At 33.5% G+C, this 16,231-nt stretch overlaps 1 protein-coding gene across 2 annotated transcripts in view; it reads left to right on the top strand.

Annotated features, from left to right (window-relative positions):
- LOC126833267 (protein similar-like) overlaps positions 1-9,474 on the top strand; it is a 43,754-nt gene extending 34,280 nt beyond the window's left edge. Inside the window, exons 8-12 of one of the 2 annotated variants that reach the window (XM_050564499.1) lie at positions 4,970-5,463; positions 5,594-6,038; positions 6,170-6,387; positions 6,484-6,626; positions 8,025-9,474. In XM_050564499.1, the coding sequence (XP_050420456.1) occupies positions 4,970-5,463; positions 5,594-6,038; positions 6,170-6,387; positions 6,484-6,626; positions 8,025-8,255 (1,531 nt within the window). In that variant the 3' untranslated portion in view covers positions 8,256-9,474. Of the gene's footprint in view, positions 1-4,969; positions 5,464-5,593; positions 6,039-6,169; positions 6,388-6,483; positions 6,642-8,024 lie in introns of both variants that reach the window. The other variant, XM_050564498.1, reaches the window with a different exon arrangement.
- Positions 9,475-16,231: the final 6,757 nt, after the last annotated feature.

The raw sequence follows: 16,231 nt of genomic DNA, 5'->3' as shown, positions 1-16,231 counted from the left end.
TTAATTAATTAAAAAAAAAACTTTCTTTAGATCTTAAGACCTTAAAATAGTTTTCTAGCAGTTCTTAAAAACCCGCCTTCGAGGCTGTAAACAAAAATCAGATTTTTCTATCCTTTTTTTTTATCTCGCACGTTTTCAATGTTAATTATCGTGCGATGAAAACTTCAAAATGTTATAGAAATGTGTTTTTTGTTTTTGACATCACCGTTACAGGTCTTCGGTTCATTGTTGTGGACTCCAGAGTCTCTGCGAATCCGTTCATTAATGTTTGGGTTATTTAATGTTGGGCTAACTTACATTCGAATCGAACGTCGTCTCTAGCGTTGATAAGAACGCTGCGTTTATTTATCGGTTTTCAAACGGTTTAGTACTTAAGCGTGACTTTCCCTAAATGTCATCATATTCCGTTTCTAAGAGTAGTTTGGATTCTGGCTGTAGTTATGGACTTATTCTGCGGTACTGGATTTGTTGTAGCACTCCTATATGGTTAAATATAATAAGCGTTGCTATTTTATTATGATATCCCTTGTCGCTTATTCATTTCACGACTTTCCGGTTTTTCTGTTTTTCCACGCAGCAGACACACTAAAAAAAAAATGAATCCAAGATGCATTATATAATACATTTTTTATACGCAATAATCACAAGACTAATATGTAGCGATGCGTTATTAATAATAATATTTAACTATTGTCTTGCAGCGGTGGAAGTGAGATTTAATTTTAAATTGTGGGTTTTTAGTATTCATATAATTACGTCCATTGAATACCAACCAAAATTCAAGGCTGTAACCTTTAAGTATATTTTAAAACAATATTTTGGAATTATTTGTGTTTTTTCTACACTGTGTGTGGGTGCGATAATTTTATGTCTGATTTTAGAATTGGTCTTATGTTTTAAAGACAAATTCATTTTTCTAAACTTTACCTAAGATAATTTTGGTACGTGAAATGTATTATTGCAAATTGTTTGTAAATTATGAAGACTTAAGATTCTTTCAAAATCAGGATGTTTCTTTTGCGGACGAGTTAATGTGAAAGTTAAACGCGACACTTTCTACACGCAACTTGCTCGCATTTGACGACTTTTTAATCTCGTAAAAATAATCATCTTTAAATACATCTTTACTGAAGTCCGTCGATGAGTCTTATTTGTTAATTGCACCATAAAAAAGGATTGCAACTATCAATAATGCTGTCGTGGTCTCGTTTTTGTAGTAATAATCATTGTGGTAACGTCTCGGTTCAGATTCCATTGGAGAAAAACCATTAAGTCTTCCATCGAACGGTGCCGTAAAAATATAGATACTGGTTTTGACTTTTGTTTGTCCATTGTTGATAAAAACTGATAATGAAACTGCTGAAAGAATTATATATATATATATGTTTCCCAGCTAATATGCATACATGTGCAAATTGGTATTGTCATTTTTGCAGTTGAAATTTCCTGTAAGGATCTTTGTTTAAAGAGTTGTCGATTGAGTTAAGATTATCTTATTCTTTTAAAAACTCGCTCTACTGGCCCAGACTTAGGATAATAAGAGTGATAATGTTTGTCAAGTTATTTTCTTAACGCCCACACCCTCTGTGTTGTAGGTATATGTTCTTTCGTTTTTATTTATTTATTATTCATGATAACTCCCGTACAGTCGGTATTCGTACTAAACAGAAATCAAGTTGCGTTTAGATAAAAGTAAAACTCGATTATTGACGAAAAAAATAACAAACTTGAAGTTGTTCACCCCGTTCTCACTTTTTGTATGCTAATCGATTCTGGTATTGTAATTGGTGTGTGTATGTGTTTTTTCGTATACTGTTGAACGTTGTTAATGATTTGGCTCGTCGTCCGTCGATACGTCATTTCTTAAAATATATTACGTACGAAACGATGGACGAATGTATTTTATTGTAATTTTTATTATGACACTTTGATCATAATATATAATATTGTTGTTGGCTCAATGGCGTTCCGAAATGGCTCTAATAACAATAATTATCGGGTATTACAAATTACAATAGGAAAAGAATCGGCGAAAAATCTATTCCGATTTGTCGGTAAAATAAACCTCATTAACTGTGCAGGTTTTGTTATGTACAAGTATTTGCACAATATATTATAATAAGTGATAAATAGTTTTTTTTTCTCCGCCTCTGTACGTTCTCCAGAGGTTATCGACTCATTATTGACTGGTAGGTATATTTTATGCAGATAGTTAATATAGTAATAATAATAAATTAGTGTTCTTCTGTATGTGTGTGTGTGTGAGTGTGTGTGATATCTATTGATTGGAGATTGTGCACGTGAAATGTAGATGATACGATTTTTATTTATATTATTATTTCATATTAGATAAATTTGACAAAACGATAAGTGATTGAAAAAAAATAAAGCAGTAATAATAAATACCGGTAGCAGAGGCGGCGGCGGGGCGCCATAGCCGTTTCTATTGCCTGGTAGGTAAGCGCTGCCAACGGTGGTCACTCTGTCAGCAACAGCTGTCGACTAGTCTAGTCTAGACTTGAATTCAGTTGCGTGCTGGCTGCCAGTTGCGCTATTTTGCTGTTCTAACTTTCGCGTGATCTCCGCCCGTCGTTTTATTTTTCAATAATTACTTAATTTTAATTTTAAAATAAACAATATTCTTCTTAATTCGCATGGTCGTTGTCGGTGTTCAATGACAAACACCTTATTATTACTAAGATTTTAAACGGTATTTTTGTTTGTTTTATATATTTATTTTATCATTCCTGTTAGTCTATTAATTGTACATAATAGTTATTAAAAACCAAAAAATCGCCACTGTTATTATTATTATCACCGTTGTAGTAGTAGTAGAAGTAGTAGTAGTAAATACAAGTCTAAAAGGTAATTGCATCGATCCTAACTAACGAATTTTATTTATTTTTCATTTATTTAGTATACAAAAATATATATATATATATATATATATATATATATATCTATACTTAGGCGTATGATGTAATATTATTGTCGTTTCCCACTCGGTGCGGACGCTTTTGGGACTTAGCATCGCCGTTTTGTGTGTAAATAAGTAAAATATCAAATACAATGTGTAAATACGGTAAATTGATTTGCAAAAATTTTTCTTATTAAGTTCTCTTAACCGGGTTACCGCCTTCGTCCCGTCTCTGTTCGACGTGGTTATTATTATTATTTTTTTAATGAAAACGCTTTAATTTTTTCTGTTGTTTTTGTTCGGCCTTGCGCACAATTATGTGAACTTATGTAAAGTAAAAAAAAAAATAACACACGCACACGCGGCACAAACGGCGTGTGATGTAACCGATCGTGGATTATCCAACGTAATATAATATAGTCGTCGCGCTCATTAATATTATTTTTATTAATATGATTTTTTTTTTTTTTGCTTAAGTACACAAACTCAATTCGTGTATAAAAACGACCGAGTACTTGTGGGTAACAATGTGTAACGTATACTACAGTCTCAAAGTATATAATACACTGTATAGTATGTGTAAAAACCAAAACTTTTGTTGCTGTTGTTTATAATATTAATTTCGTTAAAGAATTTTTGACGTGGGTTTTTTTTTTTTTTTTTTGAAACAGTTTTTGTACTATTTTTTTTTATGTAAATTAAAAACGTTATATTTTTTTCATAAACGGTTCAAGTTTACTAATTAATAATCAACGGTGATCCGTGCGCTGTTGAAGTTTTGGGACACGCCGTAGTGGGTTTTATACGAACTGATACGAGCCCGCGTGTAACGATTATTGGTATAGTACAATTATTAAATAGTATACTATTAAAACAATTTAGATTATACACGACTAACTAGAGGTTCTCGAGATATCCGATGTAAAACAACCGTTTTATTAGCTGATGTGTCTAACAGTATGTTGTCGTTTGATCGATTTGGCCAAAAGATTGACGCCTTGGGAGGTTTAATGTAATTTTGTTACCACAAGTTTTTCAATTGACTGTGTGAGGTTTTTTTTTGTTATTGTTTTTTTTTAGCGGAAATCCGTTTTTGACAAAACAAAAACAAAATTTCTCTTTGAACCCGGATAACCGTCGCGTTGCTAATATCGTTTTGCTATTAATTTCACGTGACGCGGCGACAATTGAATGCTATTTATTATTACTTTTTTTTTTCAACAGCCTGAATATTTTTTTTTTTTTTTACTCGAGTGGTTTGTCTCGTGATCCGCGTAGTAGTAGTAGTATTAGTAGTATAGGCGGTGGTGGAGGTGTTGTAGTGCAGTAGTGTCATATAGTACGAAGGAACCGCAAGTTGTTTATTTATAAATATTCCTCCGAGAAGTGCAGCAACCGCGTATGTCGGGCCCACACCGAACGGTCGACAAAATCGTTAAACCACCTTTTTACCGGCCGAGTAATAATTGTTATCCCGGCTTGGAATTTCGTGTAGGGTTAATCCCTATTCAACAAATGTAATTCCCCGACGGAACGCGATAAATACATATGCGTATAAGGTGTATAATTTATTTAAAAAAGTTTTCTTTAGCTATTACACCAAACGTTGCCGTTCGTTTAACGGCCAGATTGTTTCTATCTGTACAACAGACGCCGTTTGCCGGGTTGTGTTGATAAGAGCAACACACGCGGTAATAAAAAAGCGCTTTGCCGGCGTTATTACAAGATCGGGTTACCGAACGGCCTTGAACTTTTTTCACCAAAAAAACGCCCGAGAGTTAATTGCGCCTTACCAACGGGTATTTTTATTTGGCGTTTTTTTTTGTCTTTCTCTTTTGCTAATCGAGAGATGAAAAAAAACCGCCAAGTGACGCGCTCTCGTGTTACGTTACCGTGAACTTCTGGCGAATCGAAAATAAACGTCCCAATTGGCGCACATTCTTTTCGGCCGTCCGGTTGCCAAGTGGGAAAAAGACTCGTGCAAATTGCGGTAGGCTTGTCGTGAGGATGCGGACGGTCTTTTAAAACTTGTTCTCTGCTATTCTGTTACAGCGGTGTGGAAAACGGCGACGACATTTACTCGCTGTGCCAGGTGCCCCAACAAGTGCCCGTCGTAGCACCGTCATCTAATCCCGCAGTCGTCTCCAACGCCGCAGCGTCTTCGTCATTGCCGTCGGCGGCTCCAGCCAAAGCGAAACCGGCACCGGTGAAACCATCGCCTCCTCCGGACTCCGGGGAACAACCGCTGCAAAAGCCCGCCGTCAAGAAATCCTGCACCGAAAAGCTGTTCAAACCCAAGTGCCTGGTGGACTCGTCCACTTTCCTGTTGCCGGCCGGCAACGGACCCGTGTATTTGGATCCGAAAAACGTCCAACCGGCGAAACCGTCACCATCACCACCGGCCGTTGCCATCGTCCCGCCAAGCAAGAAGCCCGCCGCTTCTTCCGACAGTCCCAAAGCCGCCACGGCCAAGATATTCGTCCCCAGAACCGAAGACATGAACAAAGGGTTCTTGACATTCTCCGACGACGACACGGGTCTTACCAGTGAGTCGTCGCTAAAAGCTCAGTTTTCTCCAGCACCGGGTAGTTGGAATGCTAATGAGAACTTCCCGGCGCTACTAGACATTATCCAGTCTTCTTGTACTAACTATGTGCTCTTTTTGTGTGTTTTCAGTGCTCAAAGACGAACCCGAAGACCTGACTCACTTGGCGCCGACGGCCGGTGACGTGTGCGTGCCCCTGGACACTTGCGGTCTTAACCATCTCGGGTTCGTCATGTCCGACGTCCTCGAGGACCTCATACTGACGGACTGTTCCCTAGCCCCGTTCGACTCGATGCCCCCCAACTCTATGCACGACGTCTATTCCAACCGGTCGTCTTCGCCAATGCAGCACATCGGCGACGACCTGTCGCAGTCGCCGGGCCTGTGCGATCCGACCATGTCGACGCTGCTGGGAATGGACCTGGACAATAGTCAGAGCGACCTGGATCTGGAGCTGTCGCTGAAAAACCAATTCATACCCATGTACGAGGACGATCTGTATCCGCTCCTGTCCGGCGACCTCCTGTGGGGACCAGCTGAGAGGTCTCCGTCTCCAAAGCCTACACCGATCAATTGGTAAGGGATTGTTGAATAACCTCTCGCAGCACATTGAACCCCTTTAAGGAAGTTCGATCGGTGCATGACGATCATAAGTTTGGTTTGGTTAGGTTAGGTTATTAGTAATTAACGATTGGGGAATTTCACAGGCACATACCACAATCCGTTAAGGCACAAGACAAGAGAGACACGAATTCGCCAAGCTTGGCAAAGCTGTTGAAATCAGAAGGCAACACAGCCAGACCGCATTTCGATAGCGGTGGCGGCAACGGCGGCGGCGGCTTGACCGATGGCGGTGGCGACTCTTGGGGTTCGATAAGCAAAATGCTGCATCAGCGGTACAACACGGGCTCGGCCGACGCCAGAGGTGAGTAAATAAAAACTGTTGAGAGTAGGAGGAGGGGGTGGGGCTGGAAAAGCGCCTTTTGCCCTGTGTTTTGACTTTTACCATTTTCACCACCAGATGACACCACGGATACCAGGTCCAACGGAGGCGTCAAGCGGGTCGGACCAAATGTGACGACGGCCTCACAGTCGTGGAAGCGGTGCAAACAGGAAGAGACGGCCAAACAGGGAACGTCCAACAGCGTGTTGATGAATTTGCTGGTGAGCGGATGCGACGTGAGTGCCGGTTATGTGTGCTTTACGTCGAAAAAACCCAAAAGCACGGCCGTCCAACAGAGAACACGTTTTTATAATACCCAAACCCGCCAAAACGTGGCGGCAAAGTGATAGCATCCCTATCTAATCGGTGAAACGTTTAGGTGACAAATTTAGATGGTGTCTTTGGTGGCCGGCTCTATTCGGTAGAGCTTGTGGCCGGGACACAGTACCAGGGCGAATACAAAAAAAAACCATAACTGTATAATAAAAAAAATCATATACACTCAACAATACGATGACACGTAGTTAGACATATTTAGAATATTATGTATGTATGGCATTCTGTCCTAGTGAAGTGCTCACGTACATAAAATTACTCAGCAAACCGTTTGCGAGAGTGTAGTAAAAGAGTTCCTTACAGTAATATAATATTTCCAGGGAATTTTTGTACTTGAAAAACATATATTGTAATTTATAGCTTGACATTTTAACATTAGCAGTAGAAGATGTACACGATTGTGGATTAGTCACGTCTAGTGTATCCATCGTTAAAAAAGAGACTCTTAACAGTATAAGAATTGTACGAAATACAATTAGTAGCAACAACCACCGCCGATCTACTACGTACATATATATATTTATATATATATATTTTGAATTGTCTATTGTTTAATTTACTTATTACTATTATTATATAATTACTGTTGTTATATTTGATTATTTTGTTTTAAAAATAATTTTGTTAAATAATAATAAAAAACTATACACATTGGTTTTTATTTCTCTCGTTGTCCTTTATGTATATATTATATAAAAAAATTGTGTTCTCCTTTGTTGAATTTTTAATGCTCCTTGCATAAACATGTATAAGCATTTGTTTGAAAAAAAAAATGTTCTATACATTTAACACGTTATACTGCGATACACAATATTTATCTGGCAACAACACTAAAGATTTTAGTAGCATAACAATTCACAATGTTGTTTACATAAATAAATATATTCATATTGGTGTTGCCATAAATTTGAAATTTCTAGAATTATCAATTTATTATGTGTGTGTCTGACGCTATAACACATATTATGTGCAAACAACAAATGCACAGTTTTTGTTTTTGATTATTATTTCATTGTAATACAAACATTTTATCATAACTTGTAGCCGACAAAAATGTCGCTTGTATTAATTTTCTGGAAAATACCAAAAATTCACCACAATCTCTCTGATTGACGTAGGCAAACAACAAAGAGAAGACACAATTTTTTAAAAATAATTTTTTACCCAAACTATACAATTTATCCTCCTGGTCTATCACTTTGCCACACGCCGAGTTTAAATTGTTGAGATATTATTCTTTTTTAATTTGTCCACCAATAAACTTATGTTCTGTATGTGTTTAGGACGGAGTGAGCAAGTCTGTCAGTAAAGACACGATTATCAAAAATGGCTCTCAACCCAGACACCGATCGCGGTTAAAGAGTGCCTGTCTATTGGATCCGGGCAGTACGACCATACCTTCGTTGTTGGACTTGACCGAACAGGACTACGACGTAAACGCTCCCGCCGGAGGCGAACTGCTCCAAGGGTCCGAATTGTTGAAGGCCTTGGAAATCGGCAATATCACCACTTGAGCGCTTAAACAATCCGAGACAATTATTTTAAGACTACAATCAATAACCATTCTATTTTATTTAATTATTATTATTATTATTATGTTAAAAAAATATTGTATAACGAAAACGTTATTATTATTATTTTTTTTTTAGTACCGTAATACCAGCGGAGCGTTGTCCGACGCACTTATGTCGTGTATAATATCATTCCACTAGACCGACATAGTTGTTAACAATTATTATTGTTTGATGTAATTTCAATGAAATTGATATTATTGGCACTAGAAACCAGTTAACTGTTTTTAACCAAAAAAACATTCTGCGGAATATTCAGTTACGCTCCGCTCGGTTCCAAAAAACGATTACTAACATTTACGTTTTTTGCATTTTACATAGAACCGCGTTTGTGTACCATTTAGTTGTTTAGTTAGTTCTTATTTAATGTACACTGAAAAATATTTTATGTACTAGGTTTTGGGCTCCAGTGGCAACGCCGTAATGACTTAGTTGACATTTTATTGCGTCGGTAATTTAAACTGGGCGACAAATGTATGGCAAACGTGTATGATCGATGACTTGTTGTTGCGGCTTAAGACAATATTTTTTTATATATATATATATTTTTTTTTTTTTTTACACTGTAACATATAAACCATTTTGGATCAGAGTCGTAATCTCTATTCGGATTCGGTTTCCGAAAACTAACTTTTAATCATAAATAGATATCTTAACGAATTGAATCAGAGACGTAATCTCTATTCGGATTCGGATTCCGAACGAAACTGTAATTCCTTTTTTTTTTTTTTATGCAAACATATATATATATATATTTTTTACGGAGGGGACGAACGTTGAAGGCATGACGGCCGTATAATGAAGTATAACACTATTATATATTGTCATCAAATTATTAAACAAAAAAAAAAATCAAATTAATACTACAAAGAGACGAGGCTTTTTTTTATTAATTGTTTTATTTTTTACTTACTAATTGTGTTCGTAAAATATATTTTTGTTTTGTTTTAATTATTCGTCAAATTGCCATGAGAAGTTTTTGTATGATGAAAGGTGATGGTTATGTAGAACACGTCCGAATGCTCAAATATTATTTTGTATAATTCTTTTTAAGAAGGAAAAATTATATTTTAGTGATATTTATTAAGGTGAATATTTTGTGAGTGTACGTGTATAATATTTTTCACAGATTTTTCTCTAGTTTTTTTTTTTGTTTTATTATTATTATTGCTATTTTTTAAACATTTATAGAGTTTAGCAGGTTTAGCTTTGCTACCTTATTATTATTATTATTATTATTATACATGTTTACATGTTTAGATAATATTTATATCTTAAGTATAAAGTATGTATATTTATACAAATATATAAATATAATCATAATTTTAAGCCAAATATTTGTTTTTGACTATTATTATTATTTTGGTGGACAAAATGGTTAAATGTTGCCTGAAGATTTTACTCTATTCTTGATTCTTGAAGAACTTTGAAACAAACTAGACTAGACTAGTTAACTTTTTGTGGACTCCAAAATAATAAAATAGGTAATTTGTATTTTTGTTCCAAAAATCTTGTGTAATTATGGAGAAAAGAAAGTTTTAAATACTAACGTTCTTAAGTCTAAAGACATAAACCTGATAAGAAAATGTATGCTAAAAAAAATATCGTACCACCTATTAGAAAATAGCTTAAACTTAATTTTTTCTAAATCGAATTATTAAGTTTTTGCTTCTCGACAGTTGAATAATAAAATACAGTTTCCAAAAATATTTAAATGCAATGGTTTCTGAACGCGATAACCAACGACCCGCAAGACCGTTGAACTTTTCCTGCATAATATGTACTTAGGTAGATAAATATTATGTTTTTGGAATTTCATATAATATGATAACCTTAATAGATAGCAAATTCACTTAGAGCAAAATATCTTTTACTGTAGTCAAAAATGTGGTGTTTGCTGCCTAACAATATTGGGGCAGCAGGATCCTAAACCGCATTAGGTTATCTAAGCGTTTGGCCAAGATGAAGAAACATTTAATCAAATAAAAGTGAATTTCTTTGAAATGGAAATGACTTGAAGTTCTCTTGAACTGTAGGTGTAGGTCAGTTCTATATATATACCTATTATTTTGTTTTAATTATCAACGTCGGCACAACTCGGAGAACAATAACAACATACATTCTAACAGTAATATCAAGTAAATAAAAAAAGAAATTAGGCAAAACAGTAACGTTCAATTATTATAATATTATTATCTAAATCGAGTAAAGGTCGACGGATCAATTGCTTAATATAATATTATAAATAATTACAATCAATCTAAGTAATATGATTTCAACAACACTATTTTAGTGTTTTTCATCAGCTCTATAACGGCGTTTCTTAAAACTGTTAATTATGTAATTGATGACTCAACTACAGTTTAGTTAATTGTAATTGGCCAATTTACAAACGGTGAAATAATTATTACCACCCATAACTGTACCTAACATGGCGAATAAGGATAATGCCCAGAAATAGTTTTTATTTCAAAATTATAATAACAAAAAATTTGTTAATATAGTATAATATTGGTTTGGTTGACAATTTTGAAACGGAAAAACTTATTAAAATTTAATCGTCTCCAAGTACCTAATTAATTTGTCTGTGGTTTTTAACTATATTACACAATTATTAATATAACTGGTCAATTATGACATTTTTTAAAAGCTCCATGTTTTTTTATAATGAGCGATAAAGCGACAATCGAATAACTGTACACATTTTTTTTGTTTCAAATTTATCACGCCTATTATGCACTTTGCTAAAAACCTGTGCTAATTAACAAACTAATAATTTACAATACATTTGGAACACATATTGAGTGTTTAATCTTGACATGTGATCGGTGTATGTTGCTCTGGCAATAATCAGCAGTTTTTAGATGCAAAAATTGATGAACGGAAATTGTAGGTAAAACCGTAACCAAAACGTGTACAATGTAGTTGAAAACGGCTTTAAAAGATTGCCAATCGAAATTCTTATCATCTAATCCCTCATTTATTAATAGATCATTATTCATTATAATCTATGCTAAAAATGACCTGTTCGATCATTGATCTTTTTTTTTTTTAATATATAATAAGATTTATGTCGGTGAGTACCGATTCACAAAATAATAGCAATATATATGTGTAGTTACACATTGTGTATATATATATATTATTAGTATAATTCAATGTAACAGATATGAGGTATGCATATGTACCTAATTAAATTTAATTAGATGTTCGGCACGGTTTTTTTTTTTTTGTCTGTGAAATCTAATAAATGTGTTAATCGCAACCTACTTATCAACGTTTTAACAAAATTCTATTTTTTGATGCACGGTTTAGCAATCACGTGTACCGAGTAGTAATCAAAAGATAAGCCAGAAAATAATATTTAAAAACAAACAATAAAAATACACAATTATAAATGTACAAGTAATGATTTTTTTTTTCATAATATGAGCAACGCACCGTTTATCCTAGCCCATATAGTGTGTGCTGGAGGACCGCAAGGTGTAGTAATAAAAAATAGGTATCTAATATTTTAACTGGCGCACAACCACCACGAGCTGACTTAAACCTTATGGCATAATTAATTGCCACCGGATTGGAGTAGAAAGTTTTTTTCCATATACATTTTGTTGTACACTTGGACTTCAGTTTGTAAACTCGAATCTAGAATCTTATCTACTATACAATACTACTCGGTGGTAGGCGTCTCGTTTGAAATGTCAATTATTGGAATATTTGGTTGTATCTCCTTTGGGCATATTTTCAACGGCTATTCGAATATTATAAAATCAGATAAATAGTATAGTAAAGGCGGGCTGTACTGGCCATTTCTCTTTTTCCAATTATAGCCTTAGACGCTACTTTTTTTAACCATCGTCGAATTTAACAGCTGTTGAATACACAACTTACATCACAAGACCGACGGCATTGTGAGATTTCAACGGCAGTGCGTCAATGCTGCTAATCTACTCTAGCTACTACCGACTACGCCTGTATTTACAAACAAACATAATAATATTAGAAAAAAAACTTATTGATCACCGTGAAAATGCAATTGAACCATACGAACGGGTTGTGTTTTTTTTTAGATAAACCATTGACGTAGGCGTAATTCGAAAATTAAATAATAATAATAATATTATCGTAAAACGTGAACTGATCTGACCGGCGCGGCGGCAGCCAATTACACTGTTGCCCGTGGTATTTCAACAAAAAAATTCAAAATGAAAAAAAAATACCCATATTCTATATAAGACACTAACACGATGAAGTTTTTTACATAATATACTGTAATGATATTATTACGGTGGTTTATATAAGTCCAACTTGAGATAAAATTGTATAAAACCAATAATTTAATTTAAGAAACAAAGTCTGTTGTACAAAAAAATAGTATGCATCATTTATATATTAAAACAAACAATTGCATGTAGTACAACTTTTACATTAAAAAAAAAAAAAGTAATAAATAAACAAAGCCGTAGACTAAATTCAACACATATTCTGAATTCTGTGTGTTCTTTTAGGTTTTTTTTTTAAATTCTAGATTTGTTGCTCTATAATTAATGATTTCCATTATAAGTTAATTTAATTACAATAAAAACAAATATATTTCACGTCTTATTAGACGTTTTTACTACTAGTGAAGAATTTAATTAATTTTTAAGTGTAGTCAAAATTTAAACATCTATTATAGTTAACATTCTATTTGTTGGACAATATTTGTAATTAAATATTGTTTTGTAATATTATTTTCTAACGATTTTTTAAAAAATATGTTCTTATAGTTTAACAGACGAAGAGGAAGACGAGTGGGAATTTGGAGAATTTGGAAAACGAATGGAATAGTAGACTTAGTTGTATACTATAGTCGTAGATGCAATTTTTTTTAATTATTCCACATATATTTTATTTATTTCATAATTGTTTTAATTTATTTTATTAATTTTTATTCCAAAGTTTTTTTACTTTTTTCTTATATGTTGGTTATTTTTTATACGTTGTTCTTTATTGTTTTATATTTTTATACATTGTTCTACATTAGTTATGTTTTTTTCGATAATTTTGTGATTAAATACATTTATTAAATAAATAAGATGTAAATCTAAATTACATTTGTTTTAATTTTTTTCAAAACGTTTGAAAAGAATAAGTGTATCACAGGATTTACACATTTTTTTATATACTATTAGTTTTTTATATCTTATTTTTTAATTATACATAATTTATTATATTTTTTAAAAATATGTTCTTAAGATAATCATTATTTAACACTTCAGATTATACTGTACTGGTAAAAAGTGTTACGGTGTTTTCAAATCTTAAGTAACTACCCTATCCTATCCTATACTATATAGAGATTTATTTTTTAAGCATCGTGAACTCAATTATTATTAGGGTTATTCAACAGAAATATAGAAAACGTTCTTCTTAATGTTTTGTTTTGTGTTCCCTTAATTTTAAAAATATTAAATAGGTAACGTTTTGTTTTTGTTCTTGTAAAAACTATGAAAAGTAAACGCCAAACAGCCTTTTGACCAATGAAATTATTAGCAAAAAAAAAAAAGGTAGAAGAAAATGTCAACACTATAGCCAAAAGAACTTTATATAAAAAAAATAAAACAGTGAGTTTAAAATAATAATTCCTGCACAAAATCCGTATAGTTTTGATAGTGTCGTTTTTGTCGTTTGATAGATTGTTCGTTTCACGTTTTGACAACAAAAAAAAAAACAAATTTATCATTTGAGTAAACGTTAACTTTTATTTTTAAAACGTTTGGATTGAGTTCTAGTTTAAGAAAAATCGTCCATTGCTATCTCGAGACAACTTGGCGAGAAATTCATATCTGTTTTCAGAATCCTTATCTCATCGTTGGTTCGGTCGTTACGTTAGCATAAAAATTTATCGAAAAAAAAAAACGGTACCGTTTCTGCAATCTTCTTAATTAAATCATATAATTCGGGTTCTTAACAAAAAAAAAAAAAAAACTTCTACTTTCTTGTGTAATCAAACATTATAATATTATGTTAAGCACATTTAATTTCTTTAGGTTGTTTATGCAACACATAATTCATAACACTTTTAGCTTTCGGATTTAATTCAATGTAATAATTATCAGTGTAATCTTTCAACGATAAGTACAAAATAGAAACGTCCAATTAGCTTATTTATCGTGTACCACCTATACGAGTGTAAATCGCATAAAGTTCATCGGGTACCTACGTTCAATGGCTATAACATAAAAAGGTTAAAAATATATATTGGTAATAACGGTTATAAACTTTTTCTGTATCTACACGTTTAGACAAACAGCTGCTGTTGTTTTTTTTCCATTTGGAAGTAATTTACAATGGAGATAAGTTCTGAAATTTTTAAAATCGACCAAATCTTCTTTATTCGTCGTTTGAAAAAAACCTAAATTAACAAACGTTACATTTTTCAAAAACTCAACGACAAAACTCATGAGCACCTAATATTTCCTTTCGGCAGGTAATCTCGAGCAAAATGTCGCCAAATTTATAAGTTAAAATGAAATCCTTTTGCAATTTAAAGGAAAATTCATTTTAATTCATAAACGTTTTATAAATATTCTAAAATTCGATTTCCGGATAATCCGGAAAAATAGCATTCAATCCGTCGTACCACGAATTATAAAACTTACAAAACTACTTACCCCTTAAAATGTACGGGGCAGTTTGTTCTAGATTTTTATTTGTATTTTGGAATAATCATAAACGACGGTTGTAACGTCTAAGACAGCGCTGTTATTTAAATGCACGCAAACCGGCCAAGGCGATGAATATTACTTGTATGTTAAATACTATTTTTGTGTAGCCAATTGACATGTACTATTTTGAAGAGCATCGATTCACCATTGCACAGAAAAAGTAAACGAGTTCGAAAATCCCACTTTGCTTGTGTGTAGTTATTTGATGGACCTGTTGCGAGGAGGAAAAAAATACGCTTGATTAAACACCCAAAGGCCATAATAATAAATGTTGCTTTTCGGACACAAACCGATTACCGTCGCATCAGTCATACATAATCCACAGAGGACCCTAAGTCTACAACGACACAAACCCTTTACACAGCCATTATCAATTTCGAATGTAGAATATCTCTCCGTCATAGTGTACACTCAACGAAAAAACACTATCAAAATTATTTATCAACCCTTAATAAAACCACTTTATTCATACGGGGGAAAAAAGTACTGTCAATTCGATAAACGAAAATTAGTACTTTGTTATAGATTTTATTAAAATGATAAACAAACAAATTTTCAATCAATTTATCAAATTAGTCTACATCTCGTGTTGTTATTATATAATTATTATTATTTATTATTTATTCTTGTACAGAAACCTAACCTAACCTAACCTATCCGGTTGTCTAAGCCAAGGCGTTGTTGTTCGTTATGCGTTTTTGTCGACGTCGTCCGTGTAGTAGTAAACAAGTTTTGAAAGTATTTCCTAAACGTGAGGGTAATGTTCGGCTTTCAGTTCAGCAAAAAAAAAAAACGTCTGTTTGTAAAAAAATAAAAAAAGCCCCACAGGCACTCAACGTTTAAGCCCCGGCGGAGGGTAAAAAATTCACGACTTCCATACAAAAGCATTATTAGGAGAGATTGTCTAGCGCACAAGACGAGGGTCGTCAAGCGTTATGATTTTTTCATTGTACATTCTCACTTGAACGGTAAAAACGTGAAAAATACATCAACGCGCGCAAGTAGCTTTAAAAAAAAAAAACACATACCTGCTCGCATTTTGTATAGGTGTTTTTTTATCAGGCGGCAAAACGTTAAGCCTATTTCTTATTATTTGAATAAATCCCTACTAGAAAAGTAAAATTCTGTGGTTTAGGCCAATTCGCTTTTTCTCACCTAAAAAACTAAATTAAATCTTCTGGAACCTAGTCAAACACATTCTATGTTAGG

Source organism: Adelges cooleyi, unplaced genomic scaffold (genome assembly GCF_023614345.1).
Source record: "Adelges cooleyi isolate 19-005CV unplaced genomic scaffold, UGA_ACOO_1.1 ACOO_flye_CR_arks_rails_tigmint_CR_PRNA_2, whole genome shotgun sequence".
Classification (NCBI taxonomy): Eukaryota; Metazoa; Arthropoda; class Insecta; order Hemiptera; family Adelgidae; genus Adelges; species Adelges cooleyi.
The sequence above is the reverse complement of the archived record's forward strand: the minus strand, read 5'-3'. Positions and strand labels throughout refer to the sequence as shown.